The sequence below is a fragment of the Manis javanica genome, chromosome 6 (genome assembly GCF_040802235.1).
Source record: "Manis javanica isolate MJ-LG chromosome 6, MJ_LKY, whole genome shotgun sequence".
Lineage (NCBI taxonomy): Eukaryota > Metazoa > Chordata > Mammalia > Pholidota > Manidae > Manis > Manis javanica.
This window is the reverse complement of record NC_133161.1, coordinates 147,566,142-147,581,898: the sequence shown is the minus strand read 5'-3', so window position 1 is coordinate 147,581,898 and position 15,757 is coordinate 147,566,142. Positions and strand designations below refer to the sequence as shown.

General features: G+C 46.9%; 1 protein-coding gene across 7 annotated transcripts in view; it reads right to left on the bottom strand.

Moving 5' to 3' along the window:
• CADM1 (cell adhesion molecule 1) overlaps positions 1-12,597 on the bottom strand; it is a 309,393-nt gene extending 296,796 nt beyond the window's left edge. For 4 of the 7 annotated variants that reach the window (XM_036992727.2, XM_036992728.2, XM_036992730.2 and 1 more), the window contains exon 1: positions 12,437-12,597. In XM_036992727.2, coding sequence (XP_036848622.1) covers positions 12,437-12,554 — 118 coding nt within the window. In that variant the 5' untranslated portion in view covers positions 12,555-12,597. The remainder of the gene's footprint in view (positions 1-12,436) is intronic. The other 3 variants (XM_036992731.2, XM_036992734.2, XM_073239754.1) reach the window with 2 other exon arrangements.
• Positions 12,598-15,757: the final 3,160 nt, after the last annotated feature.

Below are 15,757 nucleotides of genomic sequence, written 5' to 3'. Positions count from 1 at the left end.
CTGTGCACTATACAGCATGTATAACGCAATTTTTTTTAAAAGGTGGGAAGAAATGAGGCACTTGAGCTTGAGACACAGATTTGCCAATTAACTGGATGACAAGAAGGATGAAAGATGACTGATGAGACAAGGTGAGGCCTGGTTATTAAAAAGCATCAGGCACACGTTGTATTACATGAAAAAAGGCAGTCCCTATTTTCTTGCAAGTAATGTGGTGAATTAAAAAAAAACAGACTTCTTCTAACTACCCAAAGAGAACTATTACCCTGGAAGGAAGAAACAGAAGAGGAACAAAGATTGTAAAAGAAAAAAAAACATGTCTTCTCAAGTAAAATAAAGCCATAGGCAAGGAAACCATCAAAATAAACATGGGAATCCAGGATTTGTCAAATTAGGAGATTATGGGCAGATATTAACACAGTCTGTAGAAAAGTAAGGAAAAAAAAAAACCTAACTATTATTTGTTCAAAAGGATATATAAGAAAGGAATGAACTGGGCACTATGGGAAGGTGGGTGGAAATGGGTCGAAAGTACAGGGGAGAGAATGAGACTTCTTTATACAGTTTTGATTTTTGAGCCATGTTCATAATTTACATGTTCAAAATATATAATTAAATCAACAAGGATAGAAAAAGAAACTAATATTAAATATAAACAGAAATAAACGATCCTAACTGTACATCTAATTGGTAACACACACACACAACTCATTTGTGAACGTGTGAACACAGTACTGCCTGCCTATTTTAAAGGCAAAGAGAATGGCAAAAATCCTGAGCTTTACTGGGTAGGTTTGTTGTCTACACTGGTCTCGGTGGAGTAATTCCTAACTATTTTGTATTAATTATAAGACACTGGTGTGGCTGGGAACCAAGATTCTCACCATGGGAGAATATCATAAAGAAGGAATAGGAGAGAGTCTCCATGTGTTAGATGGGAATTAAAGGCATCAGTACAAACTCATTATTTGAAGACTAAATGTGAATGAAAAATATATAGGGATAGGGTTTATATATAAATAAGTAACAAAATTTTATTTACAGTATATGTTATATGTACACACACCCACACCCCAGTTCTGTCCACTGAACCAAGTCAATAGCAATGAGCACAGTTCTTTGGTTATCCAAACACCACTCCCCCACTAAAAGGAACCAGGACTTCTGGGAAAAATAACTGATTCCAGGTCTGGAGCAGGAAAAATAAAGGTGAGCTTGAGTATCTTCCTATAATATAAAATAAGAAAGTACTTAAAAATTAATGGAGATACATCAGAAGGATACAAGAGCCAGACTGAAGGGCTCCACTGGCCAAATTTGACTGTAATGAAATACATCACAGTCAATTTTTTTTTTAATCTATGAATCCATGGTGATTTTCAAAAACGGAGAGGAGGGGGAAAGGCAAGCTCTCCCTTACCCCAGCATGTCTCCGCCTACCCGAGGCAGGAATGACAGAATCAGAGAGTCACCATTGGGTAGCCACAGGTGTGGTATTCGCTTCAGACAAGGTTTATCAGTGCTGGTGAAATGTTGTCAAAGAACAGGATCTTCAGTCTCGAATTATCCCACAAATTACTTATTAATTATAAGCGGCAGAAATGGAGCAATCTGCCAGTCCATCTGAGTTAAGTGTCTAAAGTTAGATTAGCCACGGACCAAACCTACCATCCCCACTAACAGGACAAAATGCTGCCAGGTCCTCTCACAGCGATGCGGTGACACGGTGGCACCTTGGCACAGGTGTTCCTGCTCACGCCTGTGACCGGAGCCAAGCCACTAAGAGAAATAATCCAGAGCCTTGAAACGCTGTACGAAACAGCGCATCTGGACTCAGCAAAATGTCCACCCCGCGAAAACCACACCCTACTCCCTAAAAACCTTTAAGGAAAAACGGTGGAGGGCAAGGAACAGCTCCCGATGAAAGGACGAAAAGACGTGAAAACCAAATCCGATGTGTGGTTTCTGACAGATTCTGGATCAGGGAGGACAAAGAAACACACAGTGATGTAACCAAATCCGTGCTGAACTTCCTGAGTGTGATAACGGCACTGAGCTCGCCTAGGAAACGTCCTCGGCTCAGGAGTTGTGGGCTGACGAACTCGCGGGTGAAGCATCACTACGCCCGACACCTGCTTTCACATGATTAGGAGAAGAAGGAAAAAAAGGTATGTGTGCACACTTCTAGACAGCTAGAGAAAAACGGGTAATGTTAGCAGGTGATGAGCCCCGGTAAGGGGATACCTTCATTATACTTTCCCCTGTCCTGTGGACTTGGCATTTTTCAAAATAAAAGCTGAGGAGAAACAGATTGTGGCCTTCTGGAACACAGGCATCAACCTACCCAAACATGAATGCACCCGACACAACGCCCTGTACAAAAGCAGATACTCAATTTAAGAAGAATTGATTTTTAAATTCTCCTTTACTCGCTAAGTGCCTTATGGGTTAGCTACAGAAATACAAGTTTTTTATTTAAATACAGTATATATCAAATATAAAAGACTAAGTAAGTAAAATAATAAAGTCCCATACATGTGAGAAAGCCCAGAAATGTGGGGTTATAACCGCTGTCAGTTTCTCCAAGTTAATGGGTAATGCCATTAACTTCCCAGAAACACTCAAGTCCGGGGGTTGGGGGGGGCGCTTCTTGCCCCTTTGCTCTTGGGTCCCACCCTAGAGACAGCTGAGTACATCCTGAGTTAATCCTTCCCACAGAGCATTGTCCTGTATCCCCAAATTTCACAAACATGGGAGAGATTTACAAATGTTGATTAGCAGTACTCCTAGCCAAACATAAATTACCTCATCATTAAGTTGTGGCTGTGTTAGCTAAGTCACATATATAAAAATACAGGTGACCGTCAAACAATGCAGGGGTTAAGGGCACCGACCCCCCTGTACAGTCCAAAATCCACATGTAACCTTTGATTCCTCAAAAGCCTTACTAACAGCCTACTGTTGACTGGAAGCCTTACCAATAACAAAGTCAATTGACATGTATTTTGCATGTTATGTATATTATATTCTGCATTCTTACACTGAAGTAAGCCAGAGAAAAGAAAATGTTTTCTTCAAATTGTCACAAATACCCAAAAATTATCCAATATATTTATTGAAAAAAATCTGCATACGTTGGTAACTACATGGTGGGGTGAGCATTTCACAATGTATGTAACTCTTCAACCACTATGTTGTATGTCTGAAACCAACATACTATTGTCAATCAACTATACTTCAATGTTTAAAAATCTGCATATAGGTAAACCCACGTTGTTCAAGGGTCGACTGTACTGCCCTCTCAAGCACGTTCCTAGACAGTCTTAATGCATTTTAACGCCCTGTAAGGTAAGTGTTTTCGCTGTTGTAACGCGAGTAAAGCGCGAGGTTTTAGCGTTCTGTAACCTATGCTGGCCTAGAGACGGGAGACGGGCTGCAGGAGGGGGAAGTAACAGCAAAAAACAGTTGTGTGGTTCGTGACAAAACTAAAACAAAGGAGACACATGTGTGCCCACAAGAGGTGCACAAGGAAAAGTGAAGTTCAGTGTCATTTAAGCTAATCTCTACTTGAACCTTTTAAGAGATAAAACCATTTGAGCAGTAATTTAGTACTAAATTAACCTGGGCTTTTTTTCTCCCTATCTTTGAAGTTTTCATTGTTTAAGGGTTTCTGCAAGAGAATGAAGCAAATGTTCCTTTCCTATTCAGAAGAGAGAATCAAGCTGATGACTAGGCACAAGGGCTGGGTAGCTGGGCCCATCACAGGCAGATTGAGCAAAGAGCTGAATGCACAGGCATCTGACACACAACCTGTTCCCCAAGACCGTCCCAAAATACTCCAGGATGATCAAGTTTTCACATCACGGAATTATCATGCTGCACAGCTGCATAACCTTGTACTTGCAAGAACTGAACTCTGCAGGGGAAGGACACCAGCTAAGGGAAAAAAAAGAAGGGAAGAACTGTGGCAGATATTATTACCAGATAAAGCCTTTGCAAGATCCTTCAGATAACAAGTTCAGCAGTTAGACTGGGAAACGAAGATTCCAGTTTTTTCTTAAGCCAGTGACAATTCACCCCCAATGGCATCGACTATGACCCAATCTGCCCCGATCCAGGAGACAGCTGCATTCATACAGTCAGGCGACACGGTCCCCAAAGTCGGGGCTAGTTAAAACGCTGCCTAGCATGTCCTTCCGCCTGCCCAGGTGGGGACTTCTTAGTAACCAGACACACCAAACGAGCACCAAATAAACACTCTTCCAACATGGTAACTTCTGGATCGCCAGACAAGCTGACTGTGTTTATGCCGAATCAGCAGCTCCAGGTGAAGCCCTCTGGTTGTGCCGATGCTTCGCAAGCCTGCCTACTCCTAAAGGACTCAATTTATTTGTCTGAAAGTCTTACTTTGCCAGTTTGTAATTAGTTTAGTTAGTTATTTCACTTTCTTGCTGTAGTAAAGGCCCACATTCAAACACATATACTAAACAGATGATAACTTACAGCATTCTAAAGCTTAAAACTTTCATTAAAATAATGGCCATAATATCTGCACACTTTGGCTTCCTGTATGAAGATACATACTCATGTATATACCTATAAAGCAGAAAAAGAAATATCTGTACTGGGATATATTTTAAATCAGCACCTGTTAGTCAAACTAAAGATGCAATGGAAGATGTTCCTTCTCAAGGTAGGCAAGGAGGATTGGCAGGCCTACCTGTAAACCTAAAGAGTTAAGAGGACAGGTAAGAGGGCAGCTTTATGCAAAGGCAACCAGCTGAAGTCTAATCGGTGGAACCACTTTCTTCCTGTTTCCACGGCAAGTCAGCAGCCTTCCAGTCCCAGCAGGACTGGGCTTAAAAGTAATAATTAGGGCAATTAGCGAGAAGGGAGAAAGCAATTGAGGAAGAAGCGACCTACAGATGAAACAGTGTGGATTTGGAATCTGATGCAAGAAGCAAGAATCTCAGATTAGGTTTTCTGAAAGAGCCACGTCATGACACTGTCCAGAAAAGAATTAGGACTGTGGTCGGCAGACATACACCCTGATGATTAGAGGCTGGGGTCAGGAGAACTGGCTAGGAAGCCTCTACTGGTAACACACGGTTTGGAGAGGATGTTGAGGCTTCCAGGGAAATGTTGTGGAGAACAATCAGCTCCATTTTATTCCAGTCCAAGAGCAAAAGCTAAAGAGGGAAGAAAAGACTCCAAATTTAGAGGCCTTGGAGACCAGGATAACATTGCTGTCATTTGCAATAATGGAGACTTTGAGAAAAGTTGATACCTATGACAGAAAAGATGAACATTCAATTTTTGACATGTTAACTTGTAGATTAATCCTAGCTGAGCGGAGTTTTGGCACAGACGGTGAGAGGTGGGGCCGGTGAACCCTTTGTTTTTAGGCAGACTGCTTCCCACGGCTCCAGGGACCTGGTGACCCAACTCCAACCTGATGTAACAGCCCAGTGCTGGGCGGCTGGAGAGGAATGGGAATTCCAGCCCAACCTTACCAGCAAAGGCTGCCGAGAGCAAGACACTTATGCTAGGCATTTTTAAAAGTCCATGTCACTGTAATATCATCTTCAAACACTGCATAACATTTAAATATATATCACAGCACTTTCATTTCAAGCCTATTTAACATTTCTGAAATATCTAGATCAAAATGTTGGGTCAAATGAGTATGTGCTAGTAAAACATCTACTAAAAGAAAAAAATTTTCCCCACCCCACATCTCTCTCTCTCTCTTGAGATAATTACCCTACTCAAGACACCTGTCAGTCACCACGGATTTTCCTAGTGCCAGCTTGCTCTCAACCTTACTGCCAACTTTCTCTTTGAATAATAATGAAAGGCCGCACATCACTTTTGCTGTGCATTTACATAAATACCTCCATCTCCCTTTCTTCTAACCCCAGTTTAAGCCCAACTGCACCAAAGCTTTTGAGCACCAGCACTGGAAGATGTTCAAAGAGAAACTGCCCATTAACCACAACAGCCGCTGGCTGAAGCCTGCAATTCCAATCTCTGAAAAAGAACTGTGGCTTCTGAAATTTCAACAAGGAGGTGCCACTTGTAATTAAAAACATTCCAGTAGGTTCCTTCTTCACTGATGGTTTCCAAACAAAGGCTTTTTATCCGATTCAGTGGCGCTCCCCACACTATGAATGCAGGCATGCCTTTGGGCCTCCCTGCACCACGGTCGGCTCAGGAGGCGGGTCTGTACCTGGGCAGAGCTGCTCAGACCCCTCAGAACCATCTCATGTGCAATGACTTGTTTGGCCAGAAACCAAACACTGAATGCTTCAGATTTATAGTCCACATTAAATACATCTGAGAAAGAACCTCTTAATACATACATACACACACACACACACACACACACACACACACCTCACATTTCATGAACCTTGGAAAATGGAACCAACATATTTTCCGAGAAACCAAAGCAGTTCAGATGTTAATACTGAAGCATTCCAATGTCTGTAGCTGAAATTAAAAATTCATATTTCAAATCAGTGGTCCAAATATCGAATACTAAAAGCAGTAACCTTTTCTCTCCCTACCACTCCATACTCCCAACCTACAAAAAACAAGGCCCAAATACTTCCAGCTTGTTTTATGGGTTTCCCACACCAAAGGCAGCATTTTGTGATCACTTCAGTTACAGAATAACAGGATGAAATCAGCACTTAGCCAGCTAGAAGTCGGGGGAAGACATTTTTTTCTTTTTAAGTCATATATTCACAAAATGAAAGGCATTTATACTATGGAGGCATTTAAAGATAAAGATACAAACACGGTATCCCACAGCCCTCAAACTAAAATAGCCCTTCCTAGAGCTGGGATGGACAGCGTTCATCATGAGAACATCTGGCCACGGCCAGTCTCCCCGTGGGTGCCTTCCACAGCACACCACAGTTGAGGGATTAGCTAAAATTACTGCACACCACAAAACTCATCTTATCCAATCCAAACAAAACTGGTCAACATCAATCAGGCCACATGAAAAGGTCCCCTCCACGCAGGGGGCAATGGTGTTCTGACTTCTCCAGCCTCTGCCTTACTTGTAATAAGCCTTTGCCTACCCTCCCCAGAACAGCAAGGTAGGACACAGATTCTGTACACCAGTTCACAAGATGGACATTCATCCAGCTACCGATACTGTGAGTACGGGTAGAAGTGAAGAGACAGGAGGCTGCGTCTTACAGAGAGAAGACTCATTCTAAACTACAGAGGAAATGATAGGATGTCCAGGATTTGTTGAAAATGGCCTGGGAAGGAGAAGCAGAATACAGAGGACAGACGGACCGTGGGTGAATGATTACCGATGTGGGTGATTTGCAAATAGGGTTAATTATGGCATTCTTTCTACTTTTACGTATATTTAAAATTTTCCATAATAAAATAAAAAAATTAAATATGATCAATATTTTTAAAAAGTCATCTTACAAAAATAAATACAATGTTTTTGCTTTAAAACAACATTATTCTCAGCTTTTTCTCTGCTTAATGAAAAGGAGTGAGTACTGGTAAGAAAATCACAATGTTCCCTTGTTCTTGACTTAAGAACCCTTCCTTTTTTACTTAGTTATGTGCAACCAGTTCTACTGTTAATATTAATCCTTCAAAGGACAAATTGAAAGCTTAAAAATCTAAAGCTGAGGCTTCTGAAGCCTAGTTTTCACGCATTTGGCTTATTACAGTGACATAAACCCAGTGCTCTCACCTATGAAGGTGCTCTGGACAACATTCACGTTGTGGCTGTCAAAGTAAGTCCAGAGGTTTCAGAATCATTTGTCAACACCAAAGACAATCTTACCAAGAACTGGTCCTTTCTTCCCAGAGGTCATTCCTCTGATCCATGGGTTTATTACCTAGAACACAACAATGAATCTTGCTGTCTTCAGAATACAAACTATTCCTAGCCAAGGTATTGTCTACCTGTGATCCATATCCCTCTCTGGGCATCCCTGCTGGGAGGTGGAATAGAAGGTTCACTGCCTAGACATCAAGGGTCCTGCTCCCCGTCCAGGATGCATGGTTAACTTAGCCTCAGTTCAGCAGTAAGCAAGGACTTTCCCTTTCTGGTCTTTGGCTGCCTTACCGCAAAATAATGGAATTTCACAAGATGATTTCTAATACCCTTCCCCTTTCAGAAATTCCACGATTATAAGAATCTCTAATTTCAACAGGTAATGTTAAGAAAAAGAGCTTTGGTGTTAAAATGTTACATATTCTATTAAGAATATTAACTTAATATTTACATCACATTAAATTTAAATGTGAATATGAATATTGCATTGAATGGGTTTCTGTACATTTGCATATATGTGTCTATACATATATGTATGTGTGTATATATATATATATATACATATATATATATATATGAGTGCACACACACAGATACTATTAGGTGCTTATGTGGGACTAATTGCTTCCAACTCAAAGCAGCAAATTTTCAATTCTGCAACAGATGTCGCTGTGTGATTTCTCCTTTCTGTGCTGGATTTTCAGTTAAAAACACCCAGCAGAATGGTCAGTACTATTCTTCCCAAGAAAAAGAGACAGCATTTGAATCCTTTGGATTTTTTCTTACAAATTTTCTTTATATGTTAACAAATTTCCATTCAAATTATAGCATTGATTAGTTTGGCCCAACTTAAAAGAGTCTCACAATAAAAAAAAAAAAGCTGGGGGCTAAATACACAAAACCATTTTTCAAATGTAAATTATAAGTGGCCAACTAGGTATTAAAATGTCACATATAGAAACCCAATGAATGGGACAGTTTATATTTACAGCAATATTACTAATTTTTTTAAAGCCTGAAACTCACTTAGCAACATACAGGCCATAGAATAATATAAATATCACTTATGTATGAGGCCAAAAATGTACCCAGTCTGGGCAAAAGTCACTAAAAACTCCAAGAGCACCATTAATGATAATGACAACTTTGGATTTGGTGTCCACAGCATTTCTTTATAAAAGTAAATAATAAAGTTAACATTACAACCGCAAGACATCTTACCAGTCTGGTATTTGCTATCAACCACTTCTTGACACAGGTCATAGAAAAGGCACTCTCTTTCCCTTCGACCTCCAACGACCATCAATCTCAACAGGTAGCCAGCACTTTATTCTCTTGAAATTCAGAGCAGGGAGAAAGGACTTCAAAATCTCCTTTTCAGACCTAGGAACCTGCTGCCTCCCGGGGCTTTAGAGGGAGTGGAACGAGATGAGCAGTCAGGGAGTCAAGGAGCAACAGCTCAGATTAGGACGAGAAGCCAGGACGGAGAGAGGAGGCGGAAGCGTCCAGTCTGCCGGCTTCTTCCCGGCCCCACTCCCGTCTCTACCAGGAGGGCCGCTGGGGGAACTGGATAAAGCATGTACAACATCCATATGAATAAAGCTCTTTGTTCCAGAGAACTGCCTGCGCTTTTATTCCCCCCTTTTTCCATATTTGTTCATTTCAAAAGATAGCTCAATGGGTCTCTTGTTCCTGCAAAACGTCCCAGGCAAATAATGCAAGCTTGTCTCGTCACACAAGTCACTAAATGAAGCCTTGTGCGTCTCCAGTGACACACTGTAAATATAAAGTGGCATTAATGAGGGATATTTTATCAAAGCTATCACGGACAAGTGCAAGTCCCTCCTGCGGCTATTCAGTTTGGTGCGGAAAAGGCAACACCAGCAGGGGGGCTCTTCTGCACAGTCCCTCCACCTGGTCCGCAGGCCCCAACACGCAAAGCTCAGCCCCACCACAAACCCCCACCCATCTGCCATCCTCTCTAATGCCCGACGACGTAAAGGGGGAGAGGGGAAGGGTGGTCAACCACCGGCTCACTTGGGATGGGGAACATCATTCATGCACCTAAAACGTTTAACAGGTGTGATCTACGCCGAGACAACCCCATTTTGGCTGCATTTCATTAATAACCGTTTCATCCTAAGGCCGCAGAAGGGATGGGAGGTTTTCTTCAGGACACAAATGGATCCAGTGACAGGGGAAGACAGAACCAGACGGACTCCTGTACCAAGGCGATGGCTATCCCAGAGAAGATGTGAATGAAGCAGCTAATAAAGCCGGGAGGCATCACCAACAGGTTTCCCTAGCCTTGCGAGTGGGAACTAACGGCCTCCGAGAAAGCTGGGACCGAGAGGACTGAGGCCTAACAGTCCCCAGGTGCCCGCCCGAAATCTACTCTCGGAGCCTAGGAACCAAGACGCCTTCTCAAACTCGTCACACACAAAAAAAGCATGAAAATGGGGGGTGGGGGGGAAGCTTTAAACAAAGTCATCTCATCCCCTCACTACAAATCAAACCCAATTACCTTCCAATTTGAACACCATCTGATAACAGCGTACAAACAGGGATGTACACAGGAGCAAGAAGCTGCTTCCATGGTAACTGGCAGCAGCGTGTCCTGGTAGCTTTGACACGCACGGCTGAGTTCCAGGCCGCTCCTGGACAAGCCAGCACATCCCTCGCTGCGAGGCAACTTTACCGCGAGAGAGTTACACACAGCGCCGCTCAAGCAGGTGCCTTCGGCGAGCGGGCGCCAGCAGGAGGCCCAACGTAGCCCCAGCCGGCTGCCCCGCGGCCCTGCACGCCCCCCACCCTAGCCAGAAGGCTCGGCCCGCGACCAGAGCTTGCCCCTTTCTGCAGCCTCCTGAGCCAGCTGCCCGGCCTTTACTCACGCTCACGTGTACCGGGCCGCGCGGCCGCACGAGGGGCCGCGCTCAGGAGCATTGTACGGAATCCATCCAGAGGCAGCCCCCGAAATGAAGTTGTAATCACACCGGCATCGGCTGCACCCAATTATCTCGTTACTCGTAAATTAAGAATTCACAGAGGAAAACCAATAAACAACATCCGGAGACAGACAGGAGCATGGAAGAAAGGATCCTGCGCTCTGGAACGGAAGCTGCTGCCACACTCCCACCCCTGCCCATCCGCACTCGGCTCCTCAAGCCGAGCCCCCTTGCAAGCCAGCTTCGGGGGAAGGCGACCGACCCCGCATCCCCCAAATCCAGCGCTAGCACCCCGTACATCCCCATTTCCTACAGTGTCTCCTGCGGTGTTTACGTAACTGTGTGTCCTCTAGCGTGTAAACAAAAGGCACAGCCCGAGCCGAGCGGCGCCTGGGGGCGGCACGGTGGCCCCAGCGCTGCGCCGGCCGCGGTCTGGGCTCCGCAGGCGTGGGCTGAGCTCTCGGTGTCCTCCGCCACTTGTTGCTCGCGGGTCCTGCAGCTCCAGAGCGGCAAGGAGGGGCTTCGCGGGCGCCGAGCCCTGCGGCGGCTCCTCCTGCACCTCCGCAGCCCCGCGCCCGGCGCCCAGCAGTCCCCGCTCCCGCCCGGAGCCCGCGGCAGGCGGCCCGGGGCGCGCGGAGCGCGGCGGCGGCGGGCGGGGAGGCAGGGGGCACTCGGCGGCCTCTGCGCTGGGGCAGAGCTCCGGCCCCTTTTGTTAACAAAAGCGAACACTGCCCTCTTCTTTCCCGACCGCGCCAACGCGCCCGGCACGTCGTGCTCCAGCCGAGGCTCCGCGTCTTCAGGGGAGGCGCTGGGCGTGCAGAGCCGCTCGGGACCAATTCCCGAGACGCCTCCGCGCCCAGGGGGCGCCCGGAGGCCCGCAGGGGGCCCGCCGGCCGCAGAGGCCGCGAGCGCTCCCTCCGCCGCCCCCGGGCTGCTGAAAAGGACGCGCAGCCTGGACATCCGGTGCCCCCACTCGTGGCGGAGGACGCCGCGGGGCAGGCGGGCTGCGGGCTCCTTCCCAGGGGCGGCGACAGCAAGCGACCCCGCGGGGCCGGGCCCCGGGAACTTTCGCTGCCTGGAGCCGCGCCGAGGAGACCCGCAGCCGGACGGAGGGACACGGCAGGGACGCGCGGCCAGGGCCGCGGGGGAAGGCGGAGCGCGGGGAAAGCAGGAGGCGCCGGCCAAGTCTGGGGATGTCCTGCGGGCCGGGGCGGAATCACGCCGCAGGCGGCGGCTCCTCAGCCGCGAGGAGGTTTCGGGGATGGAGAAAGGGGGCCCGCTGGAGAGGCGGAGGCGGAAGGGCAGCCCGGGGGACGGGAGGACCTCCAAGTTACGAGGACGGCATTGAGTTTCGGAGGGTCCGGAGGTGTGGAGGGTGCTGGCGACCCACCCCTTCCCCGGGGCGCTCGCGCCCCAGGCCCCCGTCCCCACCCGCCTCTCCCCGCGCAAGCCCGCGAGGAGGTGTCGGAGCGCCATCCCTCGGGGCGCCAGCTCACGCCAGGCGGCAGGGAGAAGGGGGTCGCCGGCCCCGCAGCCCCGAGTTTCCGCGCTCCCTCCCGCTCGGGTTTAGGAAGTGGGGGAAGGTTGTCATGGAAACGTTCCCCCTCCGCGGCTACGGCTCCTGGGGTGCCTCAGGAGACTCGGGGGCCGGCCGGTCGGCGCCCACACCTACCTGCGGGGATCAGTGCCGCGGCGGAGAGGAGCAACAGCAGAAGCCGGAGTCGGAGCCCGGGAGGCGCCGCCGCCGCCGCCGCACGCTGGGATCCGCTCGGCAGCACAGCACTCGCCATGTCGGGCACCTGCCTCAGACTGGCGGCGGAGGCTTCCTCGGGAGCCCGAGCGGACCGCTAATGAGATGCTAATGACATGCGCCAGAGGCGGAGTCCGGGCCGCCCAATCACAGCGCCGCGAGTCCCTCCCGGCTCTCAGAGGACTCGCCCCTTCCCCCACCCGCACCCCCGGCGCAGGCGTTCGGCGGCGCGCCCGCGCCACCTAGGGGCGGGGCCGGGGGAGGGGCGTATGCAAATGTTGTGGTGAAATTCCTTGTAGCTCCCCGGGATCAAGGGAAAAGTGTCCTCCTGGCGCCGGGAGTGTGGGCGCCCGGGCTCCAGGGGCGGGTCTAGCTTCCCTGCACCTTTATTAGGAATGTATATAGCAGTCGCTGCATCAGACCGACGACCGCAGACTCTCCCTGGGAGGCTCCCTTGCCCAGTCCGCCGAGCGCATCTTCCCTGGAAACCAGACGTTGCAAATTTCCGCCACTCACCTGGCACCAGAGGAATAGCTCTTTGGGAAGCGGGGGCTGTTCGGGAGCGGAGAGTGAGAATGCAGGTCCCCGGATTGACAAAACAATCTGGAAGAAGTGCATGCGTGCTTTGCACGTCCGGCGGAGCGGGAGAGCCCGCTCGACAACCTAGCGGTAGATTTGGGCGTAGTAGGAGGAAGGAGCCCCAGGCGGGCTGTGGGATTTTCGAGTCGTTGTCTGCGGTAGATTCTGGGGAAAGGTAGATCGAGGGGGTCGGCTAGGGCTCCCCAGCCTGCTCAAGGTCTCCTTCCTGGCTTTAATATGTATGTGTATTTAATACATATGATACATGTAATATACATTTGCGATTACACACACTTAAAAAACGTTTATCTCAAGGCTTCTGGGTGGAGAGTGGACGGGGCTGAAGGTAGGGTTTGCCATCTTCCTCCTTCAGGGCTCAAGGCGGCTGCCTCCTCCCCTAGACCCCTAGTCCTTGGGGCGGCTGGGGACCAACAGGTGCTCTAAGCTTCGTGTGTTTCCGGGAGAGGCTCTCCCAGCTGAAGCGACTTGCTTCTATGGACTCACCCTCCCTCCCCGAAATTGCCTTTGCTTTCTTTTCAAGCAGGCAGCCGGCTCTCTTGTTTGTCTGCTTTTTAATTACTTATTTTCTTCCCCTCCAGAAGATCGTGTGAGCTCTGACCCTCTGTTGCTCAAGCATCAAATTGAAGGACGAGCCATATTAAGTGTAAAGGTTTATAATAATTTAAGTATTCATAGAATGCAGAACAATAAGATGTAGGAAATACAATTTGCATAATAAATATCAATATCACAACAGCTAAAACAAACCATGACAAATTATCTGTGGCTAAATGACCAAGAGATTACTGAATGTAAATTGCTAAGTCTGAGCTACAGACTAGAAGACATGCACCAAATGATTTGCCAGGCCCTCTGTCCTCTGCTAAAAAAAATAATAATAAATAGATAGATAAATAGATAGATAGATAAGTATTACATATCAAAATGGAAGTCAAGATCTGCCAACCCACCAAATGAGTTACACTTACAAACAGCCTCCTATTTATCCATTATGCATAAACTAATTTCAGGACTGTCCTGTCTTCACAGCCCTGGATGTTCTACTCTGTAATTACAGGCCCTGATGCATGAACTGCAGGCAGTCCTCCAGAAGTCTGGGAAGCTAGAGCAGGCAAGCAGTACTACTTGAGGCAGGAAACCATCACTGCACGGGCGCCAGGATAAAGTCCAGTCTGCAGTCTTCCTTATTCTTACCACCTCTGAAAGTGAAGCCACCAAAATCAGACCAAATGCAAAGCACAGTCCCACGAAAATCAGGATAAAAAATCTAAGGCCGTATATGTGCTAAAAGTGATACGTAAACTATGAAGTAAGGTCCTCTATGCCAGGACCTCTAGCGCCCTAGCACAGAGTAATATTTATATTTGCCATTATTACTATTACTACTTTTTTGCATTTATTGAGTTCTATTATTTTGCACACATGATCTCACTTAATCCTTTGGAACAATTCCCGTGATATATATTATCTCCCATTTTAGATTTGTAAAATATGGTTTGAAAGCTTAAGCAACTGCCCCAAGGTCAGAGTTTCCAAGGTGCAGACAAAACTTAGGTAACTCACCATGATGCTATACTGTGCCTCAATAAATATTTGTTAAGTGAATGAATAAATTTTGCATTACAATGCATGAATAATAAGCATAGGAGAGCTAGATTTTTAACATAAAGTGAAAATATGCCATCAATTCAGAAACATTTTCTTACAAAACAGGATTGCATTTGACTCCTAAGGAAAAGCATTCCTCATAAGGTTGAAACTCCAGGAGAATCTCGTCAGGCCCCAGTCCTCCCACACCAGGAATACAGTCTGGGGGCACTGGAAGATGTGGTGTGTTTCTATCTCCCTTCATTCTCCTGGCACATCAAACGAACACCTACTCAAATTCCCAGTTGGCAAAGAGCAACATGGGACGTCTCTGTAGGAAATGCTAATGCTGTATGACGTACCTCACCAGAGGAATGCAAATCGCTTTAGAAATTTCCACCCAGAAAATGTCATGTGTGTCCTCAGTTTAAGGAACTGGCACATTGAACTTCTCAGGTCGTGGGATACCTTGTGTGCTGGGCCTGCATCGAAGGAGCCAGGGCTGAAAATTTAGGATTCAGCTGTTGCTACCCTGTGGACTTGCCACACTCCTCTCCCACCCTCAGCTCTTCAACACTGAAGATCTTGCCAAGCGAGTTAACATATGGAACATGTGACGAACGGATCAAATTCCCGCAGCTGCGAAGTACAAGTTATGACTACTCTGGCTTTCTCATAGTAAAGCGCGTCATTTTCTGCTTCGTGGACTAGAACTCCTCGCCAACAACAAGTTCCAACATTTTTTCCCTTTGCTGCATGGATGTAACCAATTTTGAAAACCAGATGGTGTTTTTGCCATTTATAACTGATAATCAATTGTTTTGTGAATTTAATTTTTCAAGAAAGTACTGAAATACTTATCAGAATTACAATCTGGGTGCTACTTGTGTTAGAATAAAATTGCCAGAAGCACCGAAAGCCTGTTTTGTTTTGTTTTTTTCCTGAGTAAACTTTAAAGAGTGAGATGGAGGGAGAACCTGTTTTGTCTTCGACTATGAGAAATATGGCCAAACATACATGAAGAAAGCAGTAAGGGGAGGTTCACGTTTGGGGGAA